This window comes from Saccopteryx leptura, chromosome 5 (assembly GCF_036850995.1).
Source record: "Saccopteryx leptura isolate mSacLep1 chromosome 5, mSacLep1_pri_phased_curated, whole genome shotgun sequence".
Classification (NCBI taxonomy): Eukaryota; Metazoa; Chordata; class Mammalia; order Chiroptera; family Emballonuridae; genus Saccopteryx; species Saccopteryx leptura.
This window is the reverse complement of record NC_089507.1, coordinates 35434867-35461022: the sequence shown is the minus strand read 5'-3', so window position 1 is coordinate 35461022 and position 26156 is coordinate 35434867. Positions and strand designations below refer to the sequence as shown.

The 26156-nt window shown below is 41.1% G+C and overlaps 1 protein-coding gene across 3 annotated transcripts in view; it reads left to right on the top strand.

Moving 5' to 3' along the window:
* The first annotated feature begins 12384 nt into the window (after window positions 1–12384).
* The window catches only part of TEC (tec protein tyrosine kinase), a 139018-nt gene continuing 125246 nt past the window's right edge, over window positions 12385–26156 (top strand). Inside the window, exons 1-2 of one of the 3 annotated variants that reach the window (XM_066384404.1) lie at window positions 12400–12474; window positions 24519–24708. In XM_066384404.1, the coding sequence (XP_066240501.1) occupies window positions 24592–24708 (117 nt within the window). In that variant the 5' untranslated portion in view covers window positions 12400–12474; window positions 24519–24591. Of the gene's footprint in view, window positions 12475–24513; window positions 24709–26156 lie in introns of those variants that run through there. The other 2 variants (XM_066384405.1, XM_066384406.1) reach the window with 2 other exon arrangements.

The following is a 26156-nucleotide window of genomic DNA, read 5'->3' as shown; positions in this document are numbered from 1 at the left end:
TCTCATAGTCTAAGATGGCTATGAATCCCTTAATATTATGAACACAGGCTGTGGAAATTCCAATGGCAGTGTTTCCCAAAGTGTGATGCCTGGGTATTTAAGGCAATGCATTTCCCTGCCCACCCATCTGTGAATGTTCTACTGTGGCTTGCTCTGGACCCATGCTGCCCAAAGTGGGGCCATAAGGCACATATAGCTGGCTACTGAATACTTGAAAGTGGCCAACCAAACTGAGATATGCTGTAAGTACAAACTGTACATCTGATTTTGAAATCTTCGTGCAACAAAAAGAATGTAAAATATCTCACTAATGATTTTTTGTATTGATCACACGTTGCGAAGATCTTATTTTTTGGGCCTGACCTGTGGTGGTGCAGTAGATAAAGCGTCAACCAACCTGGAAATGTGGAGGTTGCTGGTTCAAAACCCTGGGCTTGCCTGCAAAGCACATATGGGAGTTGATGCTTCTTGCTCCTCCCCACTTCTCTCTGACTGTCTCCCCTTAGTAAAAAATACACTGCTTACAAAAATTAGGGGATCAGGGAACGTGCAGATACTCCAGTACTTTCAGCCTTTTGTAGAGTGCATTTTCACCAATGAAATAAAAGTTGGTTTTGCATCTTATATGCATAATTGAACAACTTTCTTTGACTTGTCGTTTGCTTTCCTGATGTTCTTGTTTAATTAAAAAAAAATCAAATGCTTTTTTAAAATCACTTCATATTCATTTTGAAACATCCCCTAATTTTTGTGAGCAGTGTAAAAAAGTAAATAGAAAAGATCTTATTTTGGATAAATTGAGTTAAATAAGACATACTTAACATTATTTTTGCCTGTTTCTTTTTATTTTTTTCAATATGGCTATTAGAACATTTTAATTATAAGTGTTGTCTGTCTGCATTTGTGGTACACATATATTTCTACCGGACAGTGCTGCTCTGGCCAGACACTACTGTTGAGAGGGCCTGTCCACCCCAGTACTCTACTCTGACAGCATGCTGGGAGCTGTATCTGGGACCACTAGAGAAGGCTCTAGCTCAGGCGAGTGAGGAGAATCTATCTGATGGCCAACAGCAGAGGGCTGTGTTGGGAGCTTCTAGCTGGGTGAGGGCGATGTGGCTGGGGCTGTAAGCAGATGAGGTAGAGAGAGGGAATAATAGATCTTAGCACTTTCTGTTTCCTTAAGTTTCCTTATTAAGTAGATTTACTTAATTGGGAAAAATAATGAGTAAATTTAAAAATGTATTAGTATAGGTAGGTCTGTGGCTATATAAATATGGCAATTGAAGTTTGTTTTATATATCCAAGTGACTGTGTACTTAAGACTCTGGATAAAGCCATTGAATATATATATCAATGCTGTTTTTTCTGATAAATCCTTAACTTTTTAAAAAATTTTATACTAAATACAGCACAGAGTGCATTTTCTCCATTACATCAGCAGATATATTTTTTGGCTTTGGGCCATTCGAGGAAGGAGAGAGACTAACTTTTCTGCGCTACACTGTTTCTTCTCTAAGTTTATCTATATCTGTAGCAGTCATGTTTTACACTAAATTGCTACTGATACTTATTCAAAGGGGCCTAAGCTTAGGACCTGTGAGAGGAGTTGGTAATATGCCAAGCTGCCCTTTTGAATATTTCCATCAGCCCTTGAGGACTCAAGTTGAATTTTTATGAAAGGATGTTCAAGAACTTTCTGTTTAAATAGTGTACAAGAGTTCTACTGAAGATATTTTTTCTTTCTGTTAAAGTCAACAATTAAGGAACTTATAAAGAGCAGAAAAACAGCTTTAGAATGAAAGCAGTTTTGAAAATAAAATTGAGTCCCTGGCCGATTGGTTCAGCGGTAGAGCGTCAGCCTGGCGTGCGGGGGACCAGGGTTTGATTCCCGGCCAGGGCACATAGGAGAAGCGCCCATTTGCTTCTCCACCCCCCCCTTCCTCTCTGTCTCTCTTTTCCCCTCCCGCAGCCAAGGCTCCATTGGAGCAAAGATGGCCCAGGCGCTGGGGATGGCTCCTTGGCCTCTGCCCCAGGCGCTAGAGTGGCTCTGGTCGCTGGCAGAGCGACGCCCTGGATGGGCAGAGCATCGCCCCCTGGTGGGCAGAGCGTCGCCCCTGGTGGGCATGCCGGGTGGATCCTGGTCAGGTGCATGCGGGAGTCTGTCTGACTGTCTCTCCCCGTTTCCAGCTTCAGAAAAATACAGAAAAAAAAAAACCTAAAAAAAGAAAAAAAGAAAATAAAATTGAGTTCATTAACCATTTTCTTCTACAACAAGAAATTTATTTATTTATTTGCTACTTGACAGTTTGATAAGTCCCCCAGGTGAGAGTATACAGTAGGTGCCAATTTCATGAAATCTTGAAGTCAGTTAAGAAGAAATCTCACAGAGGACGATTTCTGGTACATACTTGAAAACCTCAAAATGGAGGAACTCACACTTGGCAAAAGCAGCAGAAATTCCTTTGAAAAAAAAAGATCAAGAGGGCCACCATCAATTTTAGCAGACTCCCTAACAATAATGTGTCTGGCAGGCCAAATTTTCTTACAGGCTTTGTTCCCTCTATTGTTGAGAAGCCAAGAATAGAGTTGAACTAAAGAGGCTTAGCTTGTTTTTGGCCATCGTATTGTGTTATCAATGTTATGAAATAATATGCAGTGTTAGAAAAATATGCACAGGAAAAGGGAGTTCTTCAGAACTTCTTTATTTCTTCTGTATTTAAATTAGTCCTGTGGGAAAAGGGAACAGAAGAGGAAAAATGTTTCTTTCATTTTATAAACACATGTAATACAAGAGCTCCTTAATCTGGAATGAATTTGGCTGAGTATCTCTGGGTAGTGACCTCTGGGTGATAGTGTGGAACATTCCTTGATCTCAGTTTCTTATACAACCAGTTGCAGCTATTAATGAGTCCATAACACCAGGATGTAAAACATATCATAGTCCTTATTTGTCTAACCTAAATGCCATCATCTTTGGGCCCTCCTGCATTTACCTGGCAGAAAATCAATTCTCAGTTATTATTCCGGCCCTTTTCCCCCCAAAGAATCATTTAAGAATCATAGACTTACACTGTTCCAGGAACTTTGGGAAGGGGCCTATATTTAGTCCTTGGATGGACATTGACTTCATTCTCATTGACTCATTTCCCTGATTGTGGCTACTGTGTTGGGCAAGACTGTGGTGAATGAAGCAGATCTTTGCTTGGTGCATCCCTGAGTTCACCTGGAGGAGCTACCAACACCTATCCTGGGTGCTGCCCATGAATGGGGCCCAAATAACTGCCATTCCTAGAACCAGATCCTATGTGTAGTCTGGGAACAGGCCCCGTTTTAGCCTAGGTTTCCTCCAAAATGTCATAAGGACTTTTATGCAGGCAGTAAAAATTAGTGATCCTAGGGCATGGAAGTGAGATAATGGGGACAGTGAGATGGGGAAGGAGGAAAGCCAGTATGAAGGTATGTTATAAAGGTCAGTGCATCGGGCAACAAGGCTTCAATTTGGCCAAAACTTTCTGAATATCACACTGAGTGCCTTGCAGCATTGCCTGCTCAAATGACTGAAGGTGGAAAATTTTACATATATATATATGTAAAATTATATATATATAATTTTACATATATATATATCAGAACTTGTCCTCCATTTGATGAGGATTACTGGGCTGCCATAAAAAAAACACCATAGAATGAGTAGCTTAAACAACAGAAATATATTTTCTCACAGTTCTGGAGGCTGGAAGTCTAAGGTCAAATGATGACTGGTCTTCCAGGTCACTCGCTGCCTGTGTCCTCCCCTGGCCTTTTCTATGTGCTCATGTACTCCTAGTGTTTCTTCCTTGTCTTATAATGGCACAGTCCTAATGGATTAGGGCCCCACTCTTATGACCTTGTTGGAATTTAATCACCTTCTTATACTCCCTATCTTCAAATATGGTTGTATTGGAGGTTAAAGCTTCAACATATGAATTTTTTGGGTCCCACACAAAGGCAGGGAAACTGGAGTGTTTGTCTTCCAGCACTCATCCATCTTGGGTGGTGGCAGCTTCCTGGGGATGTTAATTCTTCTGCCATTTCTGGCCTGTTCCTATAGGAGAGCCAGGAGAAAACTTTCAAGCAGAAGTTGTCCAGAATGACCTTGTGCATCTAAGGAAAAGGTGAATGCCAAGGGAATATATGACGGACACTGATAGCTACAGTGGGGTGAGGTAGGGAGTGGAGTTACCGCAGTTAATTTGGAAAAGAGATGAACTAAGTAATTAATAATATGAGCAGAACTGGCCCATAGGGAGGTTTTGTTTAATTTTAACTTATTTAAAATATTTAGTTATTTTATTAAAAATCAATAAATATACTGCATTATTAGCAGTACCTATTTGCATTTTCTTTATTTTAGTTACTTTAAAAATATTCTACAATTCACACTTTATACTAATTCTAATGTTTGTTCTTCTTTGTTAGGTTTAAATTAATGCATTTAATTATTTTTCTTTTTCATGGTTTTTTTTTTTTTTTTTCCATTTTTTCATTTTTCTGAAGCTGGAAACAGGGAGAGACAGTCAGACAGACTCCCGCATGCGCCCGACCGGGATCCACCCGGCACGCCCACCAGGGGCGACGCTCTGCCCACCAGGGGGCGATGCTCTGCCCATCCTGGGCATCGCCATGTTGCGACCAGAGCCACTCTAGCGCCTGAGGCAGAGGCCACAGAGCCATCCCCAGCGCCCGGGCCATCTTTGCTCCAATGGAGCCTTGGCTGCGGGAGGGGAAGAGAGAGACAGAGAGGAAAGCGCGGCGGAGGGGTGGAGAAGCAAATGGGTGCTTCTCCTGTGTGCCCTGGCCGGGAATCGAACCCGGGTCCTCCGCACGCTAGGCCGATGCTCTACCGCTGAGCCAACCAGCCAGGGCTTTTTCATGTTTTTTTTTCATTTTTCAGGCACAAGGTAATGGTGTATGCCAGGGTCTAAAAACTTAAATGTCTACAGGACCTGGTGGGTAACATCAATAGATAAAAATAAAACTAATGATTGTGCCTATATCATAGGGTTGTTGGGAGGATTGAATGGATCAAGTGCTTAGAACCATACTTAGCATTAAGTACTCATTGTTAGCTATTGTCTTTATCAGCTGTTAATTAAAATTTTAATTAAACTTTTAATTTTGACATAATTATAGGTTCACATACAGTTGTAGTTTCAGAAGTACAGACAAATCTCATATTTCCCAGTCCCCGATGGTAACATGTTGCAAAGCTGTAGTTCAACCTCACAGCCAGAAAACTGCTCTTAATACAGCTGAAACACAGAATGCCTCCATCTTCTCTGCATGGCTTCTGATGAGAAATCCTCAGTCACTCGAATGGTCTGCCCCCTGTAGGTAAGAAGTCATGACTTTCTTCTTGTCATTGGGATGTTTTTCTTTGTCTTTACTTTTACAAAGTTTGACTGTTAAGTGTCTCAGTGTGGATTTCTTTGCCTTTTTTCCTGTATGAGGTATGCTTAACTTCCTGATCTGTAGGGGTATAGATTTTGCCAACTATAGAAAGTATTTTGCTATTATTTCTTTGAGTACTTTGTTAGCTCTCTTTCTCTTCTCTTGCTACTCTGATGACAAATGGTAGATTTTTTTGTTATTGTCCCACAAAATTGTTCACGGATGTCTTGTTTGGATTAGGTTCTGTGTCTGTTGTTCAGCTTGAGTAACTTCTATTGCTCTGTCGAGTTCACTGATTTTCCTCTAGTGGCTAGAGTCTAGCCTGTCCATTCTGCTGAAGCCTATCCATGGAGTTTTAAAATTTCAGTTATTGTATTTTCAGTTCTAAAACTCCGTTTGGTTCTATTGATATGTGTTAGTTCTTTACTGAGACTTTCTAGTTCTTTGCTGAGATGTTCTACTTCTTAAAAAATTTGTTTCAAGCATGTCTGTTCGCTGAGTCAGTTTTATGATGCTGCTTTAAAATTATTCTCATATAATTCTAACATCACTGGTGCCTTGGTGTTGGTGTCACTATTATTATCTTTTTCATTCAGTTGAAGATCTGTTTTTTTGGTAAAGACAGTTATTTTCAATTGAAACCAGGACATTTGGTGTATTATGTTATAAAACTCTGGATTTTATTTTAGCCTTCTATTTTAACTTGCTTCTCTGACACTGCTTTGGCAGAGGAAGGGGGCACTGTCTTTACCATCTACCATATTTCCTCATGTATAAGATGCACCCTTTTTTAAAAAAATTGGGGTCTAAAAACTGGGTGCGTCTTATACAGTGGCTGTAGATTTTTTAACTTGCATTTCCCACTTTTCGCTCGGATGAGGACTTGTATGAATTTATGATGTATAAAACTTGAGTTCAATAATTTTATGTAATACACTTTTTTTTTTCAAATTTCAGACTCCAAAATTAAGGTGCATCTTATGCATGGGAGTGTCTTATATATGAGGAAATACGGTATTCCCAGCTGGTGTTAGAAATTCAGATTTCCCATGCCTGCATTGACAGTGGAGGGAATGTGCTCCTCATTACTGCTGGGTGGGGTTGGGAGTGTCAGCTCCTGACTAGGCCTCCTATGATTACCTCCCTGGCTGGGAGGGGTAACAACGTCTGGTACTGCTTCCCATGTGGCCTCCAGTGACACCATGGAGTAGGGATGTGTGTGGTCTCAATAATTGGTTTTGGAGTCTTGTTTAAATCTATTTAGCAAATTTATTTTTAAGTTTATGTAAAATGCTATAAACATAAACAATGTATAATTAGTTTTATATTTATATGTACTGAAGTGATTTATAGTGATGTCTTATTTCAAAGAGCTTTATATTTACTCAAGTTTAATAAACACTGACATAGGTGACTACATGATCTGATACCCATACCAGGAGTCCTGGGGATATTTATTCTGCCCTCTAGTTTCTCTCACCAAGGGGAAAAGTTAGAAAGGCCTGGGGCCCTGTCACTATATATAGCACATCATGCTGGTCTGACACTGACTTCTTACATATAAGACAGAAATAAACTCTTACTAAGGACTCAATTTGTTGCCTATTGCTGCCATAACACATTGCCATAAACTGATTGGCTTGCAACACAAATGTCTTCTTACAGTTCTGGAGGTCCAAACTCCAAAATCAGTTTCATTGGGCTAAAATCCAGATGTCAGCAGGGCTGGTTTGTTCTGGAGACTCTAGGAGAGACTGCTTCCGTACCTTTGCTAACTTGTAAAAGCTGCCTGCATACCTTGACTTGTGGTCTCTTTCTTCTTCATCTTCAGAGCCATCACTGTAGCATCTTCCAATCTCTCTCTTGCTCTCTGTCTGTCCTCTGCTTCTATAATCATGTCTCCTTTTCTGATTCCGACACTCTTGCCTCCCTCATAAGACCCTTATGATAACATTGGGCTTACCTGGATAGGCCAGGATAATCTCCCACTTTTAAGAGCCTTCATTTAATGACCTAGACAAAGTCCCTTTTGCCAGGTAAATTAAGGTATTTACGAGTTCCGGGGATTTAAAGACCTCTTTGAAGGGCTTTTATTCAGTCTACCACAAGAAGATTCAACCAAATTGAATTTTAAATGACTGTCCTTTCCACCAGAATATATGTACCACCGTAACAAGGAGTTTTGTTTTGCTGCAATTGTCCACCAATGTTTTCTTGGCTTCCTGCTAATGCAGTGATGGTCACATATTTACAACTGTCACCGCTGAGGAGTCAGCTTCAAAAAACTCTGGTAATAGAACATTTGAGGTAGAAAAAACAGTATTTGCAAGCCATCAGGCCAGAATATACTATTTATTCATATTAATAACACTATTAAATAAATGTCAAAACATTTCATAAGCAAATATATATATATACATATATATATTTAAAAAGCATAACCCATGATTCAAACATAATTTTTTTTTCTGGCAGTTTTGCATGGTTTAGAGTGTAAATTCTAAAGTCACACTGCTCTATATTCATATCCTGACTTTGCCACTCATTAGCTGTATGACTGGGCAAATTACTTAGATATCTTCTTCTTCAGTATCCTCATCTGTGAAATAAAAGTAAGAGCTGTACCTACCTCACACAGTTGTGAGAATTAGATGAAATAATCTAATGCACTTAAAACAGGGCCTGACACATAGGGATCTCTTATAATTCTTATTTTCAATGCAACAATTTTCTTCCGACATCATTTTTATTTAGTTGCAATTACAGGATACATAAAGCATTGTGTCCTGCTCTTTTCATTTAATGTTCATAGTCTTCCTCCACATTTCTATTTTATTAACTGAAGTACTATTTTTAATGACAGCCTGATATTTCATAATATTTCTATATTTTGCTTAAACATTTCCCTGTTAGTGGACATTTATTTTATGATTATTAGTGATATTATAACCTTACTTCGTAATAATGCTTTTTTCTTTCTTTTGAGTGATTTATTTGCAACTGTTCTCAGGAGAAAGAGAGAGAGAAGGGGAAAAGGCAGGAAGCATCAACTCCCATACGTGCCTTGACCAGGCAAGCCCAGGGTTTTGAACTGGTAACCTCAGCGTTCCAGGTCAATACTTTATCCACTGTGCCACCACAGGTCAGCTTTTTAAAAAAATTATTTTTAAAGATTTTTTTATTCATTCTTAGGAGTATAATATTTGTGTTCAACATTTAAAACTTTTTTCTTCTTCTATGCAGTTCCAAAGAAGCAACTACTTTCATTACACGATGGAATGAAAATCAGACACATTGTATTACTGCAATGAAGTTTCTATACAAGACTGATCAAATTTTCATTATCATCATTGTTGTTGTCACTCATTCATTCAACAAACATTTATTATTCTCGGGTTTTCTTTTGGGATAAGAAGGAAGTTAGAAGAGGAAGCCAGAAATTGACAAAAAAGAGTGTGGGAAGCTCCAAACACAAATACCACTTTATATACAAACCTTCAGGTTGATTCTCTGTATCTCCTTATGCGTAACATGGAATCTACACCCAAGTTAAAAGGAGGCATTTTCTTCTCTCTAGCAACTAAAATTATGTCAATTTGATCTTGCTCTTTGAAACATACAAATTTTATAGAAGCCATGGGGATATTGTGTAAGAAGGAAGTCCCTGTCTCTAAGAAGTCATAGATGCCCTTTTACCTGCTACATTTCAATTTTATTAAAATAAAAAGACAGTAATAATATTGTTTGAATCTTCTCCATGGAGGAGGAGGGAGAAATCTTTTTAATTCCACCATCAGATCTCTTCTTTTGACGGTGCCCAATGTAAAAGTCTGAGTTAATACTCTGTTTTCTATTAAAGCTACTAAACTTTTCACATCAGAAATAGTAAAGATTTTGAGCTTTTTTTTTTTTTTTTTTTTAGCCCACCACATCCTGAGTTCAGTTTTACACCTTTTCATTAATGTAGTTGAAATTCTCTCATATGTAGTTTCTCTCTTTCAGTCTCTGTCTGTCTTTTCAACAACACCCTGCTGAGTTTCACTCAGTGAAGTGCCAGTATTCTTCACTATGTGCCTTGGGGATGACATTCCTGTGGCAACTGCCTAAACTGTTTGACTAATAAGGCAATGAATGCTTTCTTCAGCAAACAGTATAATATTATGGAAACTGCCCCAATTATCACTGATAAAGAATTATGTTGATCTAGATGTTTTGGTTATAAATCAGCCCACTCTGGTTTTCTTGAGAACTAAGAGAGACAACCTAGACATTCTTCTCCCTTCTAATTTCATAAACTTTGAGAGCCTCATTTCCATTAAGACAGCAATATGAGCCACCAGAGTCACCTAGCTAGCATAGGCAAAGTGAGTTAGAAATCAGTTTTCTAGTCACTACAATATCAATTAACTATATTTTCTTTCTTTCTTTATTTATTTTTAGAGAAAGGAAAGAGAAAGAGGGGGGAGAAGTGGGAAGCATCAATTTATAGTACAGTAGTTGCTTCCTGTCTGTGCCTTGACCAGGCAAAACTGGGGTTTTGAACCGACAACCTCAGTGTTCCTGGTTAACACTTTAGCCACTGCGCCACCACAGGTCAGGTTCAATGAACTATCTTAAGACAGTTCTTTTGGGGATTAATTTGATGAAAGTTTTAAGTCCTCTTACATATAAGTATGTGTATATGAGCACTTTTCTTGGGAGAAAACCAACTTTATTACCATAATTACATTAACTATAACACACACTCTCTCTTCTCACACATGTACACACACATTTTTTCCCCCCCATATAATTACAGAAAGTTTCTGACCTCTGCTCCATCAAACAACACATGTCTTGGGGGAAAATGTGTCAACCGGTCATCAGGAGTATCTGAATGGGTGAAGACAGGCAGGAGAGATTGGGGCTGGGAGGAGACAACGGATCACAAAAGAGAACTTTTATGAGATTCATTCTGAGGACAGGTCACTGTACTCGAGGCCCTCACAGAGTAAATGAGGATTTAGAATCGGAAGGCCTTGGTTCAGATCTGTGCCCTCTGCCCTCTTCCCATGTGTCTCCACCCCCGGGCCCATTTTTCCTAATTGTATGACTTTAGGTAAGTCTTTAAACCTCTGTGATCCTTAGGATTTTTTTAAAAAATGCAATCTTGTCAGATTCCTTCTCATATCATGAAATAGGATAATTTTTAATGCACTTGCCAGTCCCGTCCTCATCTTCAGGCTGACTGCCAGTTCTATTATTCAGGGCTCAGCTGCATTGTCACCCCTGAGAGGAGCCTCTGCCACCACCAGATCTGAATTAGCCTCCTTCTCCATCACTCTCAGTTCCATCACCCTGCTTTATTTTAGTTAAGACACTTTTCACATGTACAATTGTTTCATTTTTACTTATTTGATTACCTATTGTCTCTCTCCCCACACTAACACGAAACTCCTAAGCCTGTACCATGGTTACAGTTCCTGGGACATGGTGGACTGTCAAATTTTGGAGTTAGGAAAGCAGTGATTTAGGACACAGACTCCGGAGCAGGACTAGTTGGCTTTGAAATTTAGCTTTTAAATTTACTAGTTGGGTGACAGCAGGCAGGTTAACTTCTCTATGCCTCACATTCACCACCAATGAAAATGAGGGATTTGATAACATATACTTTATAAACATGTTAATACACTTAAAGTACTTGGAAGTACTTTGGCACATTGTAAATCTTACCTACCGTATAAGCACTGTTTTATACTCTTCGATGAGTGAATAGAGTGTTAATACATTAATATGAGCACACGTGATCCTTATCATAAGGTGACCAACTTAAAAAAATTTTATTATTATTATTATTAAATTTAATGCAGTGACATTGATAAATCAGGGTACATATGTTGAGAGAAAACATCTCCAGATTATTTTGACATTTGATTATGCTGCATATCCCTCACCCAAAGTCAAATTGTCTTCCGCCACCTTCTATCTGGTTTTCTTTGTGCCCCTCCCCTCCCCCCCCCCTCCTCCCCCCTCCTTTCCATCACATTCTTGTCCGTGTCTCTGAATCTCATTTTTATGGGTGACTTTTTTATACAATGAAAAGGACAAAAATAAGTTGAAGAAAACAATATCGTAAATAAAAGAAACATTTTATTCACTGCAACAATAATACACTATAATATCATAAATGCATAATAAAAACATTTGTAATATTTTATATTATAATTATGTTTACATGCCTATTAATTTTTAATAATTAGTGTAAGAAAAAAGTAATCATTTAGGTACAAATACATCACATCACACGCAATGGATCTATTGCATCAATCGAATACAGACATTTACAGATGAGTCTTCCAATATCAAAAAGGAGGACATGTGGGAGGACACTTTTCAAGGTAGGACAGAACTTACAAAAGGACTGTCCTCCCTAAAGGAGGACGATTGGTCACCTTACTCAGGTTTGACAGTGAAAAAAGGTTCACTTTTTGGGTAAAAGTCGTTGGTTCGTTCCATGGCACTGTGTCATCTGCCTGGCTCCCCACCGCTTAGCGGAAGAGGTGCGGTCCCTAATTCAGACAGAGTCCCCTGTCACCCACAGGTGGCACTGCTCGAGGTTCTTCCACGCCAGCAATGTCCGAGCCCTCGCGGGGTGGTTCTCCTAGGGTAGGAACTCCCAGACTAGGGAGGCCCCGCGTCGCGTCCAGGAACCCAAGGGACGCTCCTGAGACTTTCCCGAAACTTCCGCAGGGGTGCGGGACCCGGGGCGCTGCGCTGACCGGTTTAGGCCTGTAATCTGGGTAAACCGTGGAAGGGCGGAAAACCGGACTCCGCTCGCAGTAGTGAGAGGGGGTGGGGCTCTCGGAGGACGGTGGGGCGGGGCGATCGGGGGCGGGGCTCTCGGAGGAGGGGCGGGGCGGGGCGATCGGGGGCGGGGCTCTCGGAGGAGGGGCGGGGCGGGGCGATCGGGGGCGGGGCTGGCGAGCGCCGAGCTCCGGACTCCGTGACGCGGCCAGACTTCACACTCTTTCAGACTGTGCACTGCCGATGCGCTCCAGCCAGGTAAGGGTGCTGGGGTCCGCAGGGGTGCCCTGGGGACTGCGGCACTTCGGACGGGGAAAAGTGGGGACCGGAGTGGGTGCGGTGAGAGGTGGCATCCACATGTTCAGGGACTGATCAGGGACTAAGCCTCGTGGAACGAGGAAGGATTTTCTCTCCTCCGCCCCGCGGCGAGCGCGTCACCCCAGTTAGGGACTCGGTCCTTTTCCGTCCGGGAAGAAGAGACAGGTGCGCGTACCGGCGCGGTCCGGGCAGCGGCCGCCTCTCCACCTCCTGGGCTCCAGCACCGGCCTCTCCGAGGAGCACCGGCCCCTTTCCCTTTGGGTCGCGGGGCCGCGGCCGCTCTGGGGCAAGTTCAGCTCTGGGTTCACCTTCCAGCTGCGCGGCAGACAGATTCCTCCTCTCTGCTTGGGCGGCAGCGCAGGCTTGATTGAAAGTTGGCAGAATCCACGGAGACATTCCACAGCCGCACGTGTCCGAGCCTCACCCCACCAAGCTCACTTTTTTCTTTTTTAAAACAATCTGGGAAATTCCATTTGAATCTTAAAAAGAGAGTTCGGTGAATGCAGGTATCGAAAAAACTAGGGCCTTGACCCAGGAGTGTGCACTTTTTCTCAGATCCCAAACTCTAGTTTGGAAACACTCATCTATGCTCATTCGTTGGAAGTTGGCATATTTGATTAGAAGGGTCGATCTCAATGTGAACTTGAGACAATAGGGTGGTTAAGTGGGTTTGAAGGTTATCCAAAATGAGCATATACCCTGTATTTTTCCAGTGATTGCCCATTTTTCCATTTCGGAAATTCTGAGAATTGACTCTCTTCCAGATAATTCTCCCCTAAAGAGCAGGGAAGGAAAAAACAACCCTGACAAATCAGTGTGTTTCCCAGTTTGTTGCACTGGTAGCTCCTTAGTCTGCAAGAATCACAGGTAGTATGGAATGTTAGGATTTATATGCAGAAAAGTGTGTGTAATTTTCTCATTATGTATTTGAAAGTATTTTTTAAATTTAGTTACATTTTCATTGTTTAGTGAAGACACTACTACTCCATACTCCAGCTAAGCTGCTCAATACATTACTACTCTTGCCAACTCATGATGCTTACTGCAGTGTGTTTATGTTAATGATCTTGATTCTTCTCCCAAGGATGTGTGTGCACCGTGGTTTGTGGAACTGTACAGGGCAAATCAGTGCTGTGCTCTAGTTAGCCCCACGTTGGTCTTTGAACTAAAATTTTCACATCTTCCCATATATGAAGGAATATAGAATATTAATGTATGCTCTAGCACTTCCAACCTGATGTTTACCTACTTATTCTGTATCAAGATCAAGATAATCATCAGGTATTTTCAGCTGCTAGTTACTCAGGGCAGGGGCCGTGTTTTAAAAAATTATAGTAAAGCTGAGAGAATGGCGACTTATGCTCCCTGAAGTTGGCTCTTGACAGGGTGGTTGGAGGGGATGTGGGCAGTGTTGGGCCATGTTTATGCTTGGGAAGGAATTGTTGGTCTCCTGCCTTCCTCTGGGTATCCAGAGTGCTGGGAGCCTGGGCCTTAGGCCTCTAAGCACACCTCTGTCTACAGGTTCCTCCAGGTTGACAGGTGTTGGTGTCTCCAACCCCTCCTCCCCAGCTCTTCTAGCTCCTTGTCATCTACCCCAACCCACTCCCTCATTGCCACTCCCTAAGGTCATTGCCTTAGGGAGAATGACCTTAATGGACAAGGCAAGGAGACTTGGTCCACATGATTGACAGGAGTGTTAACCCTCAAGTCTGGTGCTGGGTTCCGTGTGGATGCTAAGTAAACTACTGTTGACAACAGTGTCACTCATTTCACAGAGCTTACTATGCTCTCCTTTTATCCAGACTACACAGGCAAAGTGGAGTAACTGAAGTTGAACCTGGAGTAGCCTTTTGGGGGACTACCTGCCTTGGTTGGATTAGGGTCATGAATTGGGCATTCAAGTCTATTAAGAGTGAGATTGGCCCATGGTCACTGGCAATTTTAAAATTACCCTGAACCATGTGATTATGCCATGAGACTAGCTTGTTGTAAAGAAGCCCAGAGGAGGGGGTCTTAGTTCTTGCCTCCATCTCCAAATTTGTCCACCTGGCCTTGATGTGTCTCTGCTCAGCTCAACTAGTCTTTCCTTGGATTGGATTATAATCATCATCTTTCCCAGCACATTTGACTGCTCAGTAATCAGAGCTCAGATGACCACATGTACTGTGGTGTAGAAAATTACATTGTCTTTTGTTTAGGAGAATATAGATTTCTCGACTAACCTCTTCTGAGAGAGTAGAATGGTTTGGCCATGGCACTGTGCTGCCATTTTCCCTGCCTTTACTAATAAATGTTTTCTGACTATTCTGAGCCCAGTTTGGACCTCAGAGTCCTTACCATTCTAAGCATCCATTACCAAATGATCACAGTTGTCATAGGAAAGCCTCTCTCTAGCCCTAGGTTAGATAGTATACTATATAGTTTACTGGTCATAGAGCCCTTGTTTCTATTTCTCAAATTCATTTGTCTAGGAGGACTCATTCTGTCACCTTGGCCTCTGACTCTTACCTCTCAATGAAGTTCAGCTTCTGTAAGTCTAATATTTTTATCTTAAAGGTGAGCCTGGTGTCATTGGTGGCCATGTGGTTTCAATGGAGGTTATCATTGTTTCCTTCTGGAGACCAGTTTATCACACAGTTGCCTTACCACCAGCAACATCCTCTCTTCCTGCTTCAGAGCTCATACCCTTCTTGGAATGTGCACCAAGTTCCTGTTTCTGGCTGGGCTGAGCAGAGAAGATTGACTACCCTCGCCTTGTGGGTCATCTCAACTTTCCCAACCCTGTTTTACCAGTTGAGTTGTTCCTCAGGCTTCCCTAAGGCACGGTGACCTTCCAGCTTTCTATTCCAGAAGCTTGATAACATTAACATGACTTTATGCTTACACACAGAGGAATGATAACCAGTCAGCTTCCACTGAATTGAGAAAAGCGTTGTTCCCAAACTACCTTATCTGTAAAGAAAAGGCAAAGCTCTACTCTACTCCCATGGTGGTGGCTATGCGTTGGGAATACAGAAAACACCAATACTGGAAATTGTTCTATAGTGCAGCAGGTGCAGTAGTGCCTTGCTCTCTGGAGGATGACAGTGAAGGATGAGATGGTTAGAAAACACATCCTCAGCTGGAACCCACCAGGTACCATTATAAATGATAGCTTAGCCAGCATGAATACCTGTAGTGTGCCTTCTTTCTTCTGTGCTTCCACAGGCAGCCTTCCTTTTCAAAATAAAACCATTGCAACCTCTCTTTCCACGTAGTGTAGTTTTGCCCTAATGTGCTAAATGCTTCATGTAAGTTCTTTTTGTGATTGTTCACCTAGGGAAGAGCATAGAGCTTGATAAATACTTAACACACTGAATGAATTCTCCAGATAATTCAGATAATTGTGGACCCTTGGCAGTTAAGAAAAAAAAAAGATATTTGATCATAATTATTCAAGTTGTACCCAATAGCCTAAATTCTTCAAATTTTGATTGGACTTTCACTTCACTTTGTCTGTGTAGATTGAAGCATAGAGCATTCAACTTAAAATTCTCCAAATATATTGTTTCTAATTATTTAGACATATTTCTCATTGAAAACATTCTTGAAAGGGTGACATATACTATTATCATTATATTTCTGCGTCGATATATTTCTTCTTAGCATAGTGTTGTGATTCTCTTGGTTTTTATGGCTAAGATGAGTGGCTTTTGGAGGACAGAAGAGAGTTTGTGTTGATTAGGTTGTCTAGTCTGGTGAGTTTTATGTTTCTAAAGGAGGAAGACCTCTTTGGATTTCAGATATGTGTGTGTGTGTGTATGTGTGTGTGTGTGTGTGTGTGTATGTGTGTGTGTATTTCCTTTTGGGGCTATATATCATTTATTGTTTAAGCTTAAAAGCTTTTAAAATGGGCCTGACCTGTGGTGGCGCAGTGGATAAAGCGTCGACCTGGAACGCTGAGGTCGCTGGTTCAAAACCCTGGGCTTGCCTAGTCAAAGCACATATGGGAGTTGATGCTTCCTGCTCCTCCCCCCCTTCTCTAAAATGAATAAATAAAACCTTAAAAAAAAAGAAAAAAAAAAGAAAAGGAAAGAAAAAAAAAGAAAAGTGCATTAGAGGAACACAGGGAAATCTTATTGTAACCAGCAGATTAGAAAAAAAAAAAAGCTTTTAAAATGCTTAGCTACCTTGTATCAAATTGACAGACTTTAAATTGTCATATACTGTATGAGATAGTCATAATATAAAATCCCTGTCAAATATATCCTGTTCCTTTTATCTTTAAGTTTTGTGAAGGTCTAGCCTGATATAAAAGAAAAGAGTCAGACTCCTTTTTATCCTGAGTAGAGTTCTAACACGTCTATTGGTTACTATTTCCTTAGGAACTCCCATGCCCTCATATATCCCCCAATATTATATTTCAACCACCACTTGTGGGTTTTTCACATGATGACCCCCAAAATGAGATTTTGACTTTCTTTCCCTACAAAGGAGTGATTTCAGAGTTTATTTTTCTGCAAATATAATTTAAGCATGCAGTAAAGTTAGTTTTCACTATTGGGATTATTTTTGTTTCCTCAAAGGCAGTTGGCTTTCTTTTTTATTCTTTTGTTTTGAGTGATAAAAATGCTTGATTCTTTTTAGATTTTATTTTTTCATTTTTAGAGAGAAGGGGGAGAAAGGGGGAGAGAGAGAGAGAGAGAGAGACTGATAAAATGGGGAAGGAACAGGAAGCAGCAACTCTCATATGTGCCTTGACCAGGCAAGCCCAGGGTTTTGGACTGGTGACCTCAGTGTTCCAGGTTTATCCACTGCGCCACCACAGGTGAGGTAAAATGCTTGATTCTTTAACCATGCAAAGAAACAGAAATACAATTTACCTGAGTTATGCATGTTGTTAGATATGTAAATATAGATATGATGCTTTAAAAATTTTTTTTAAAATTGTCAACTGGATAAATTGCCACATATTTAAACCAGTTCTAGAATCATTGCACTAAAGAATTCTTTGTGTGTGTGTGTGTGTGTGTGTGTGTGTGACAGAGAGAGAGAGAGAGAGAGAGAGAGAGTCAGAGAGAGGGACAGACAGGGACAGACAGACAGGAAGGGAGAGAGATGAGAAGCATCAATTCTTCATTGCAGCACCTTAGTTTCTTATTGACTGCTTTCTCATATATGCTTTGACTGGGGGCTACAGCAGACTGAGTGACCCCTCCGCGTCTCAGTCCGACTATCTATCCACTGTGCCACCACCTGGTCAGACTAAAGAATTCTTACTCATAGGTTCTATTTTATTTATTTATTTTTAAATTTATTTTATTATTATTATTTTTTTTAGAGGCAGAGATAGACAGGGACAGACAGACAGGAACGGAGAGAGATGAGAAGCATCAATCATCAGTTTCTCGTTGCGCGTTGCGACTTCTTAGTTGTTCATTGATTGCTTTCTCACATGTGCCTTGACCGCGGGCCTTCAGCAGACCGAGTAACCCCCTGCTGGAGCCAGCGACCTTGGGTCCAAGCTGGTGAGCTCTTTGCTCAAGCCAGATGAGCCCACGCTCAAGCTGGCGACCTTGGGGTCTCGAACCTGGGTCCTTCCGCATCCCAGTCCGACGCTCTATCCACTGCGCCACCACCTGGTCAGGCCATAGGTTCTAGAGTTGTAGCTGGAAAAGGTATTTTGGGCTCAGCAGCTGGTGACACATCCTCTTGACATCCCTAGACTGGGGAGAGATCTGGATGCCACTGAGAGTCTCAGTTCTCAGGGAGCTCTTTGGACTCGCCCTTCCATCACTAAAACATTGTTGTTCTATAGAGTTTTATATGTTTACTGTAAAAAATGTAAACAGTATGGAAGCTTACATAGAAGAAATTAAAATGACACTAAAACCATTCTAGAGGGAATCTTATTGAATCCCCCCCCTCCCCCGTCAGTCATCTCTGTCATCATTTGCATTTTCAAAAATCTTTAGCAACTTTCTAAAAAAGAATGAACGTGAGAAGCATTGTGTACAACTGTTCATGCTACTCCAGATTATGGTATATATATCCATTACACTAGGAGGTTATGAGTTCAGGCATTATGTTCTTTAGGTAACATTATTTCATATAGGCATTTTCTTGCAGGAATAATTATTTCTAAGAGCTAGGTGGGTAGTCTGTCATATTGATGCAGTGGTGTTTGAACTACTTTCTAATTGTTGGACATTCAGGGCTGTGCCCACCTCCTCCCCCCTCTTTTAGTAAGTAGTGTAGCCAAACCTTTTTTTTTTTTCCCTTTTCGGCGTTTATTTCTTCTTAGGGTATATTTCAAAATACCACTCTGGGATTAAGAATTTCTAGCTTCTGTTGCTCATTGTCACAAGGACAGAAAATAATAATTTGAAGAAGTGCACTAACTATAAAAATGATATAAAGTTTCTATTATCTTCTTTTTTGACCTTTTAGGTCAACAATATCTGTTTTGTGTAAGGACATAAGTTTAGAATCATTGCACTAAAAAAATATTTTTCTTTTTTTGTGACAGAGACAGAGAGAGTCAGAGAGAGGGACAGATAAGGACAGACAGACCAGAAAGGAGGGAGATGAAAAGCACCAATTCTTCATTGCGGCACTTAGTTTCTCATTGATTGCTTTCTTGTATGTGCCAGGGGGCCCTGACAGGTTCATTTGCAGAGGCTGCATTCTATTTTTTTTATTGAAAAATTATTTTAAGAGACAGAGAGAGGAAGGGAGAGAGAGAGAATAAGAGAGGAGAGATAGAGATAGGGAAGCATTCATTTGTTGTTTCACTTAGTTGTGCATTCATTGCTTGCTTCCCATAAGTGCTCTGATGGGGGATTGAACATTAATGTTTCAGGATGATGCTCTAACCAACAGAGCTAACCAGCCAGGACCTACAGTCTTGTTTATAATTTCTAGAGTTGCATTTCATTTTGGTGGATGCTTGGTAAGAAAAGTGTCCAGGGATCATTAACAAAAGGTGGAGAGATTGTTATATTATCTGTGAAACTGTATTTGACCCCAGTACCTGGTCTAAGGTCCATGAACCTTCCTGTAAGCAGGGGTGAGGGCATTACAGTTTTGTAGGGAACTCCAGCCCTTCCCTCCATTTCCCTATTCCTGGGCGGCATGAGGAAGTGCGAGGGGCAGGGCAAACAGCAACACCAGGGAATTCTGTATTAATAGTTTCTTGGTAAAGAATTAGAGTAGAGTGAATTTCTGTGTAGATTTCCCCAGTAATATTTATGTCTAATGTTTGGAGTCTGGGATAGATTTCTAAGTCAGCTACTCACTGGTATTGTGTTCCCATGCCTTAGGTTATCCATCTATTAAACAAAGCATAATGACACATAATTAACAGTTCGCTCCGGAAAGACTCATGGCCTAATGCTTGTAAAGGACTTTGAGCCTTTCTCAGAGTGTTTTATACACACTCGTGAATAATGAGATGGCTTGCTCTATTTGGCAAAAGGTATCTATATTACACCCATTTTATAGAAGAGAAAAGTGAACCTCGTCGAGGATGATAGCTTGTTAAGAATCTGAGGGTAAATTAAAGGTAGTATTTATGAAAAATTTCCTGGACTTTGTGGAACAGTGGAGTTGAAAATAAATTCTGTGTGAGTGGGTCTGTGTTAGGAAAACAGATTTCACAGTGTTTAAGCACATAGAAGCTTTTGGAGGGAAGGCTACAACTTTGTAAGGGGAAACCACGCTTGACAGATTTACTAGAGTGTTTAAAGAGCATTAAGTAATTATGGAAGCTAGGGATAAACTGATTTTCAAAGTGATTTGGAAAAGACACACCACAAAGGCTGTTACCTACATTGAGTCAGTGAAGGGTTGGCAGAAAGGTTTTTACAAATCAGATATAGGGAGGGGACAAAGGCAGACAAAGGTTAGGCAGGGATGTACATTTTTCAGGATGTAAGTGTGAGTAAACTAGTCTTTTTCTCATTTTTTAAAAAAATAAACCATGTAAAAGGGAGTAGAGGTATAAACTCCAAATTTACTGTCAGTATGACCCTATTAGACACTAAGAAGCCAAACTGCTGATTTCAAGTCCGTGCACAATGGCAGGGGAGTGATGAAGAAGGCATGTAGGGAAAAGGAGTCCATCTGTACATGCAGATGGGCATCCAGGTTTTTACTCAAGAAAGAGACTCCGATATTATTGTAAACTCCTAACTGAAGACGCTCACCATAGGTATGACTTAGAGCAACAACAAAAAAACCTAACTAATAATTCAGAAATGACATTTTACCACATTGTCATGATGCTTCAGCATCTGCAATAGTTTCATCAATGTACTTGAAGATATAATGGACTTAGAGAAATGCAAATGCATTTATCAGTGGCATAGAAGATTGCGTAAAATACCCTCATGCAACTCTTTGGTCTAGAGAGATAAATACTGACCATAGACATGTAGACAGGGTGTGCTCTCATATACCAGGCCTATCGATATCTCATATATCAAGCCTAGTGATACAGGGAGACCATTCATTTGCATCATCCTTATTCCCCAATCATGCCCCACTCCCCTCAGTAGTTAATGTTCATGGAGCACAGAAGATGTGCGAGGCTCCATGGAAAAGCCTGAAGCACAGGGAGTTTCAGGGAGATTTGGCCAAGTAGTGGAGCCAAGTCCAGAGGAGCACACTTGGTTTCCAGATGGTACTCTTAGAGTCCTACTGAGTTGTACAGAATGAGCTACACTCCTGTCCTCTCTTTTATTTTCCCTCCTGGTAAACAGAATTGGATAACCTAGTAGGGAGTATTAAGGTCTGCTTCAAAGAAAAAAGCAACTGTTCCTCTGGGTATCACTCCAAGCCTCTTAACCTTCATGATCTAAGATATCTTCATAGCAACACTGTTAAATAGACATATTTTGTGAATCAGAAATATAATTTAAAAATGTCTAATAGCCATATTAAAAAGGCAAAATGCAGCCTGACTAGGCAGTAGTGCAGTGGATAGAGCATTGGCCTGGGATGCTGAGGACCCAGGTTTGAAACCCCGAGGTTGCTGGCTTGAGCATGGGATCATAGACATGATCCCATGATCACTGGCTTGAGCCCAAAGGTCCCTGGCTTGGAGCCCAAGGTTGCTGGCTTGAGTCCAAGGTCACTGGCTTGAGCAAGGGGTCACTTGCTCTGCTGTAGCCCCCCAGTCAAGAAACATATGAGAAAGCAATCAGTGAACAGCTAAGGCACTGCAATGAAGAATTGATGCTTCTCATCTCTCTTTTTCTGTCTGTCTGTCTCTCTCTCTCTCTATCTTTCTCTCTCACTTAAAAAAAAAGGCAAAATGCAACAGGTAAAATTAATTTTAATAGTGTGTAACCCAATATGTGAAAATATAATTTTATATAGTCATATAAAAATTACTAATGAGCTATCACAAACAACTTGGCCTATCAGCAGTACAATACAGTGCAATTCAACATAATATCATACACAAGGCAGTGAATAAAATGTAGTCCTGCCATCCAATAAACTTGTGGTTAATGGAAGAATATTTTCAGTTTTACATTTTAAATTGAAATGAAATAAAATTTAAAAATTTAGTTCCTCAGTTGCTCTAGCCACTTTCCAAGTGCTCAGGAGCCATTTATGGTGAGTGGATACCATACTGACCAGTGCAACTCTACAGCAAAGCTACTCTCTGTTGGCATGCTCCCTCTTGAGCACACCCTGTTCTCCCTACTCTTTCTTTCCCAAGGGGCACTCTCTCCCGCCGGAGCACCCCAGTGCCTTCCCCTCTACTTCCCGCAGGTATGTTCCTCTGTGTTGGTTCTCTTAAGCTCTAAGGACCTTTCTTTTGCCTCTGAAACTTGTTTCCTGAGCCCACACAGCCCAGCCAGTGCCCTTTTTTTTTTTTAACCTCTGTGATTTTCTAAATAAACTTTCTCTCACAATTGGAAAAAAAGAAAGTTCTTTGTTTTAGAAGGCCCAGGGACTTCCAGATACTCCATCACTACTCCTAACTTTTCCAATCTCATTTTCCGAGGGCTACCGTGTTTCATTGTGCAAGTTATACACTGAAAAACTCTCGGATGTCATTCACATTGTATATCTAGTAGATTTGTTTATTTATTGTTACTGTTTTTTGGAAGATGGAAGTAAAGTTGTTTTTTTAAAAAAATGTTATTTATTGATTGAATTTAGAGAGAGAGAAGAAGGGAGAGAGAGAGAGAGAGAAAGAGAGAGAGAGGGAGAAATGTCAACTCATTGTTCCACCCATTCATGCATCCACTGGTTGATTTCTGTGTGTGCCCTGACCCACAACTCTGGTATATTAGGAGGGTGCTCCAACCAACTGAGCTACCTGACCCAGGTGGAAGTAAAGTGTTTAAAGGTCTTCCTTTAAAAACTTTATTTTAATTCATGCAAAGCCTTTTTGTTGTTGTTTTTAGAGCAGGGGTCCCCAAACTTTTTACACAGGGGGCCAGTTCACTGTCCCTCAGACCGTTAGAGGGCCAGACTATAAAAAAAAATTATGAACAAATCCCTCTGCACACTGCACATATCTTATTTTAAAGTAAAAAAACAAAACGGGAACAAATACAACATTTAAAATAAAGAACAAGTAAATTTAAATCAACAAACTGACCAGTATTTCAATGGGAACTATGCTCCTCTCACTGACCACCAATGAAAGAGGTGCCTCTTCCGGAAGTGGGGCGGGGGCCAGATAAATGGCCTCAGGGGGCCGCATGCGGCCCGCGGGCCATAGTTTGGGGAACCCTGTTTTAGAGGGTGTGTGATTGTAGCCCTTCTCATCCCTCCTAGCGTTCCTAGGCATTGCTCTCTTGTACACTGAGCACGTTCCCAGTGTCCACAGCTGTGGTTGGAGCAGCTTCAGTCAACATCCCCCCCCACCCTAAATAAATGTCACAAAGCTATAATCACTGTTCATGGTAGTTCACCTTGGAGCCATATGTCTTATTCATAATTGTATCCCTAGTCCTGGCACACAATATGTGCTTAACACACTTATTGATTTAAATTTGTATTTCAGTGTTCACTCAGGCCCCTGTATTGTGTCCTCAGTTGCCCTTAACCCTTTGAGTTGTGAATATTTTTCATGCTCGCTGACCCCCGGGAGTGAGTTTTTTTTCAAAAAATGAAATTAGTTCCAGTTCCAATTTTATTAACTTAAAATCATGTTTGTTGAATAACCAATTTATAGAAACAAGGAGAACATACATTTGCCATTTTTAAATGTTGCCTTACACATTTTTAAAATAAAAATTTTTGTTAGGATTGTACTCTGGATGGTCAGGAGGCATGAGGATGTACATGAACCTTCGTATTACTCAAAGGGTTCATGAAACTCAACCCAGGGCTGATTTATCCAAATGCTGACATGACTCTCTTTCACCATCACAGCTCATCCTTTGTTCTAAATAAAATAATTGTCATAATTGCTATTACTAATAACAGCTACCACTTATTGATCACTTTGTGTCAAGCACTGTGCCTAGCAATTTTATGTGCATCATTTCATTTAATCTTTTTGTCCATCTCTAGGACATAGGTACTATTATCCCCATTTTATAAAGAAACTGAGGCACTGAGAAATTAAGTAATTTACTTGAAGTCACACAACCATTAAATGTCAAAGTTGACATTTAAAACCAGTTATCTCTGACTTCAAAGCACTTCTTTACTTTAACTCGCAGGACTAGGCTTCTCCTTTGGTATCTGGAACCTGATGGACAAGTGACCACGCTAGAATGGATTTATTATTTGCCCAGACTCCTTCCTTTGGGTACCTTTTCCATCCCAGTTCATGTGGTTTGGGTGGGGTGTCACCAACCCCAGGGAGGCCAGATGGCTGCGCTTTGGTCCATCTGAGAAATGCTTTGACCAAGTGACTGGTTCTGAGGTGAGCACGGGACCCATGCTCACTCAGTCAGCCTCCTTTTCTGCTCAGTGTAGGAAAAGAGGCATTCTTTTCCTCTGGGTTTTGTTTTTTGTTTTTTCTCTGCTAGAGTGATGTCACCTGGAGCTCCTGGTGACCATCTTTCCCTGCTACATGGAGGAAGCTGTTTGAAGTAGGAGAGAATGAACGAGGCCGGCACGCAGTGGGAGGTAGCAGTGAGTGGTGGTGAGAGCACAGACAACATCATTTGCACCCCAGGATTCAGATGTGCCTCAAGCATTCCGGGACTTCTCTGTTATGTGAGCCGATACATTCTTTTTGTTGTTGTCTGCCTCAGTCAATTATTGGCAATGGGAAGAGCCTGCCTAGTATACAGACTTTACAGGAGATGACTACTTTTTCTCTTGGATTGCACATTGTCAGTCTCTGTCTCTACTTTTGGGTGAGCCCACTCCTTCTTGGGCCATGGTTTCTGCTCTTGTCTGCACTGTGCCTGGAGGCCTTGGATCCCTTAAAACTTGCTCATGTTTGACTTGCTTCCTCTCTTTTAGATCTGTGAGCCCTGCCCTAGTAGAAGGAGATACCACACCCAAGCCCTCCACACCACTCCCTGGATCCTTACCACCAGGGCACAGCCCACACACAAGGATAAGAATTGTGCCATGAGCATTAGAGAAATTTGTTCTTCATAGACATTGGAAAAGTTACTCATCAACCTACTTTTGAATGCTGATCACAAACTGTTGAACGCCTCGCTCGTCTGACCTCTGACACCATGTCGGATCTCAGCCAGCTCTGGCCAAGGCTTTGCCTCTTTTCCCCGGTTGCCTTGGCTCCCGGCCTTTCTGATCAGCTGTCTTATGTGCTCTCAACTCCCTTATGATTCTGAACTTCCATCCTTTTACTGGCTTCCTTCCAAATCTTTCTGGGGGCCCTCTCAGGGCATTGTTCCATTGTGAATCAGCTCTCCCACACCCCAGCCTCCTCACAGAATGAGAACACTCCCTTCTTTGCAGCTCTCTCTGCTGTGACCTTCCCCTGGCTTTCCTGTGCTGCCCAGAGGTCACGCAAAAACCCTTTCTCCTTTTGAGTTCAAGCCACTCATGCAAACACCCTCCTGGTCTCTCCTTTTGCCAACAACCTCTTGGTTAGTGTCCCTGAGAGACTCACCAATTCCTAGTCTTCTCTCCCAACTCTGGGTCATCTCTGCATCTATCTGACTAACATTTTTTTTTTTTTTACAGAGAGAGCGTCAGACAGAGGAATAGATAGGGACAGACAGGAACGGAGAGAGATGAGAAGCATCAATTATCAGTTTTTCGTTGTGGTACTTTAGTTGTTTATTGATTGATGAATAGGATTTCAACAGATGCTCTTCTAGGCAAAGAGAACAACTCAAGCAGAGGCATGGGAATATGAAAATGTCCAGTGTTTACTGGCTTGAGCACTTGGAAATAAGTGGTAGGAAGGGAAGAGGGAACCCAGATGGGAGATGACATGATTATATTTACTTAAAATTAAGGAATAATCCTAAGGAGGGTTCAATGTGGAGAATGCAAAAGAAGGAACAAACTTTATTATAAAAAGGAGAAGAGAAGTACTTTGAAAAGTTTTCAGAGGCGGGATTTTATTGTAAATGATAGGATCGAAACTTGGTTGGATTGACTGTAAAGGGAGAAGAGGAATAATTAAAGGAGTTTAAGAAAGTTCATCATAAGACTACAGATGTAAAGAGAAAGGGTTGTGG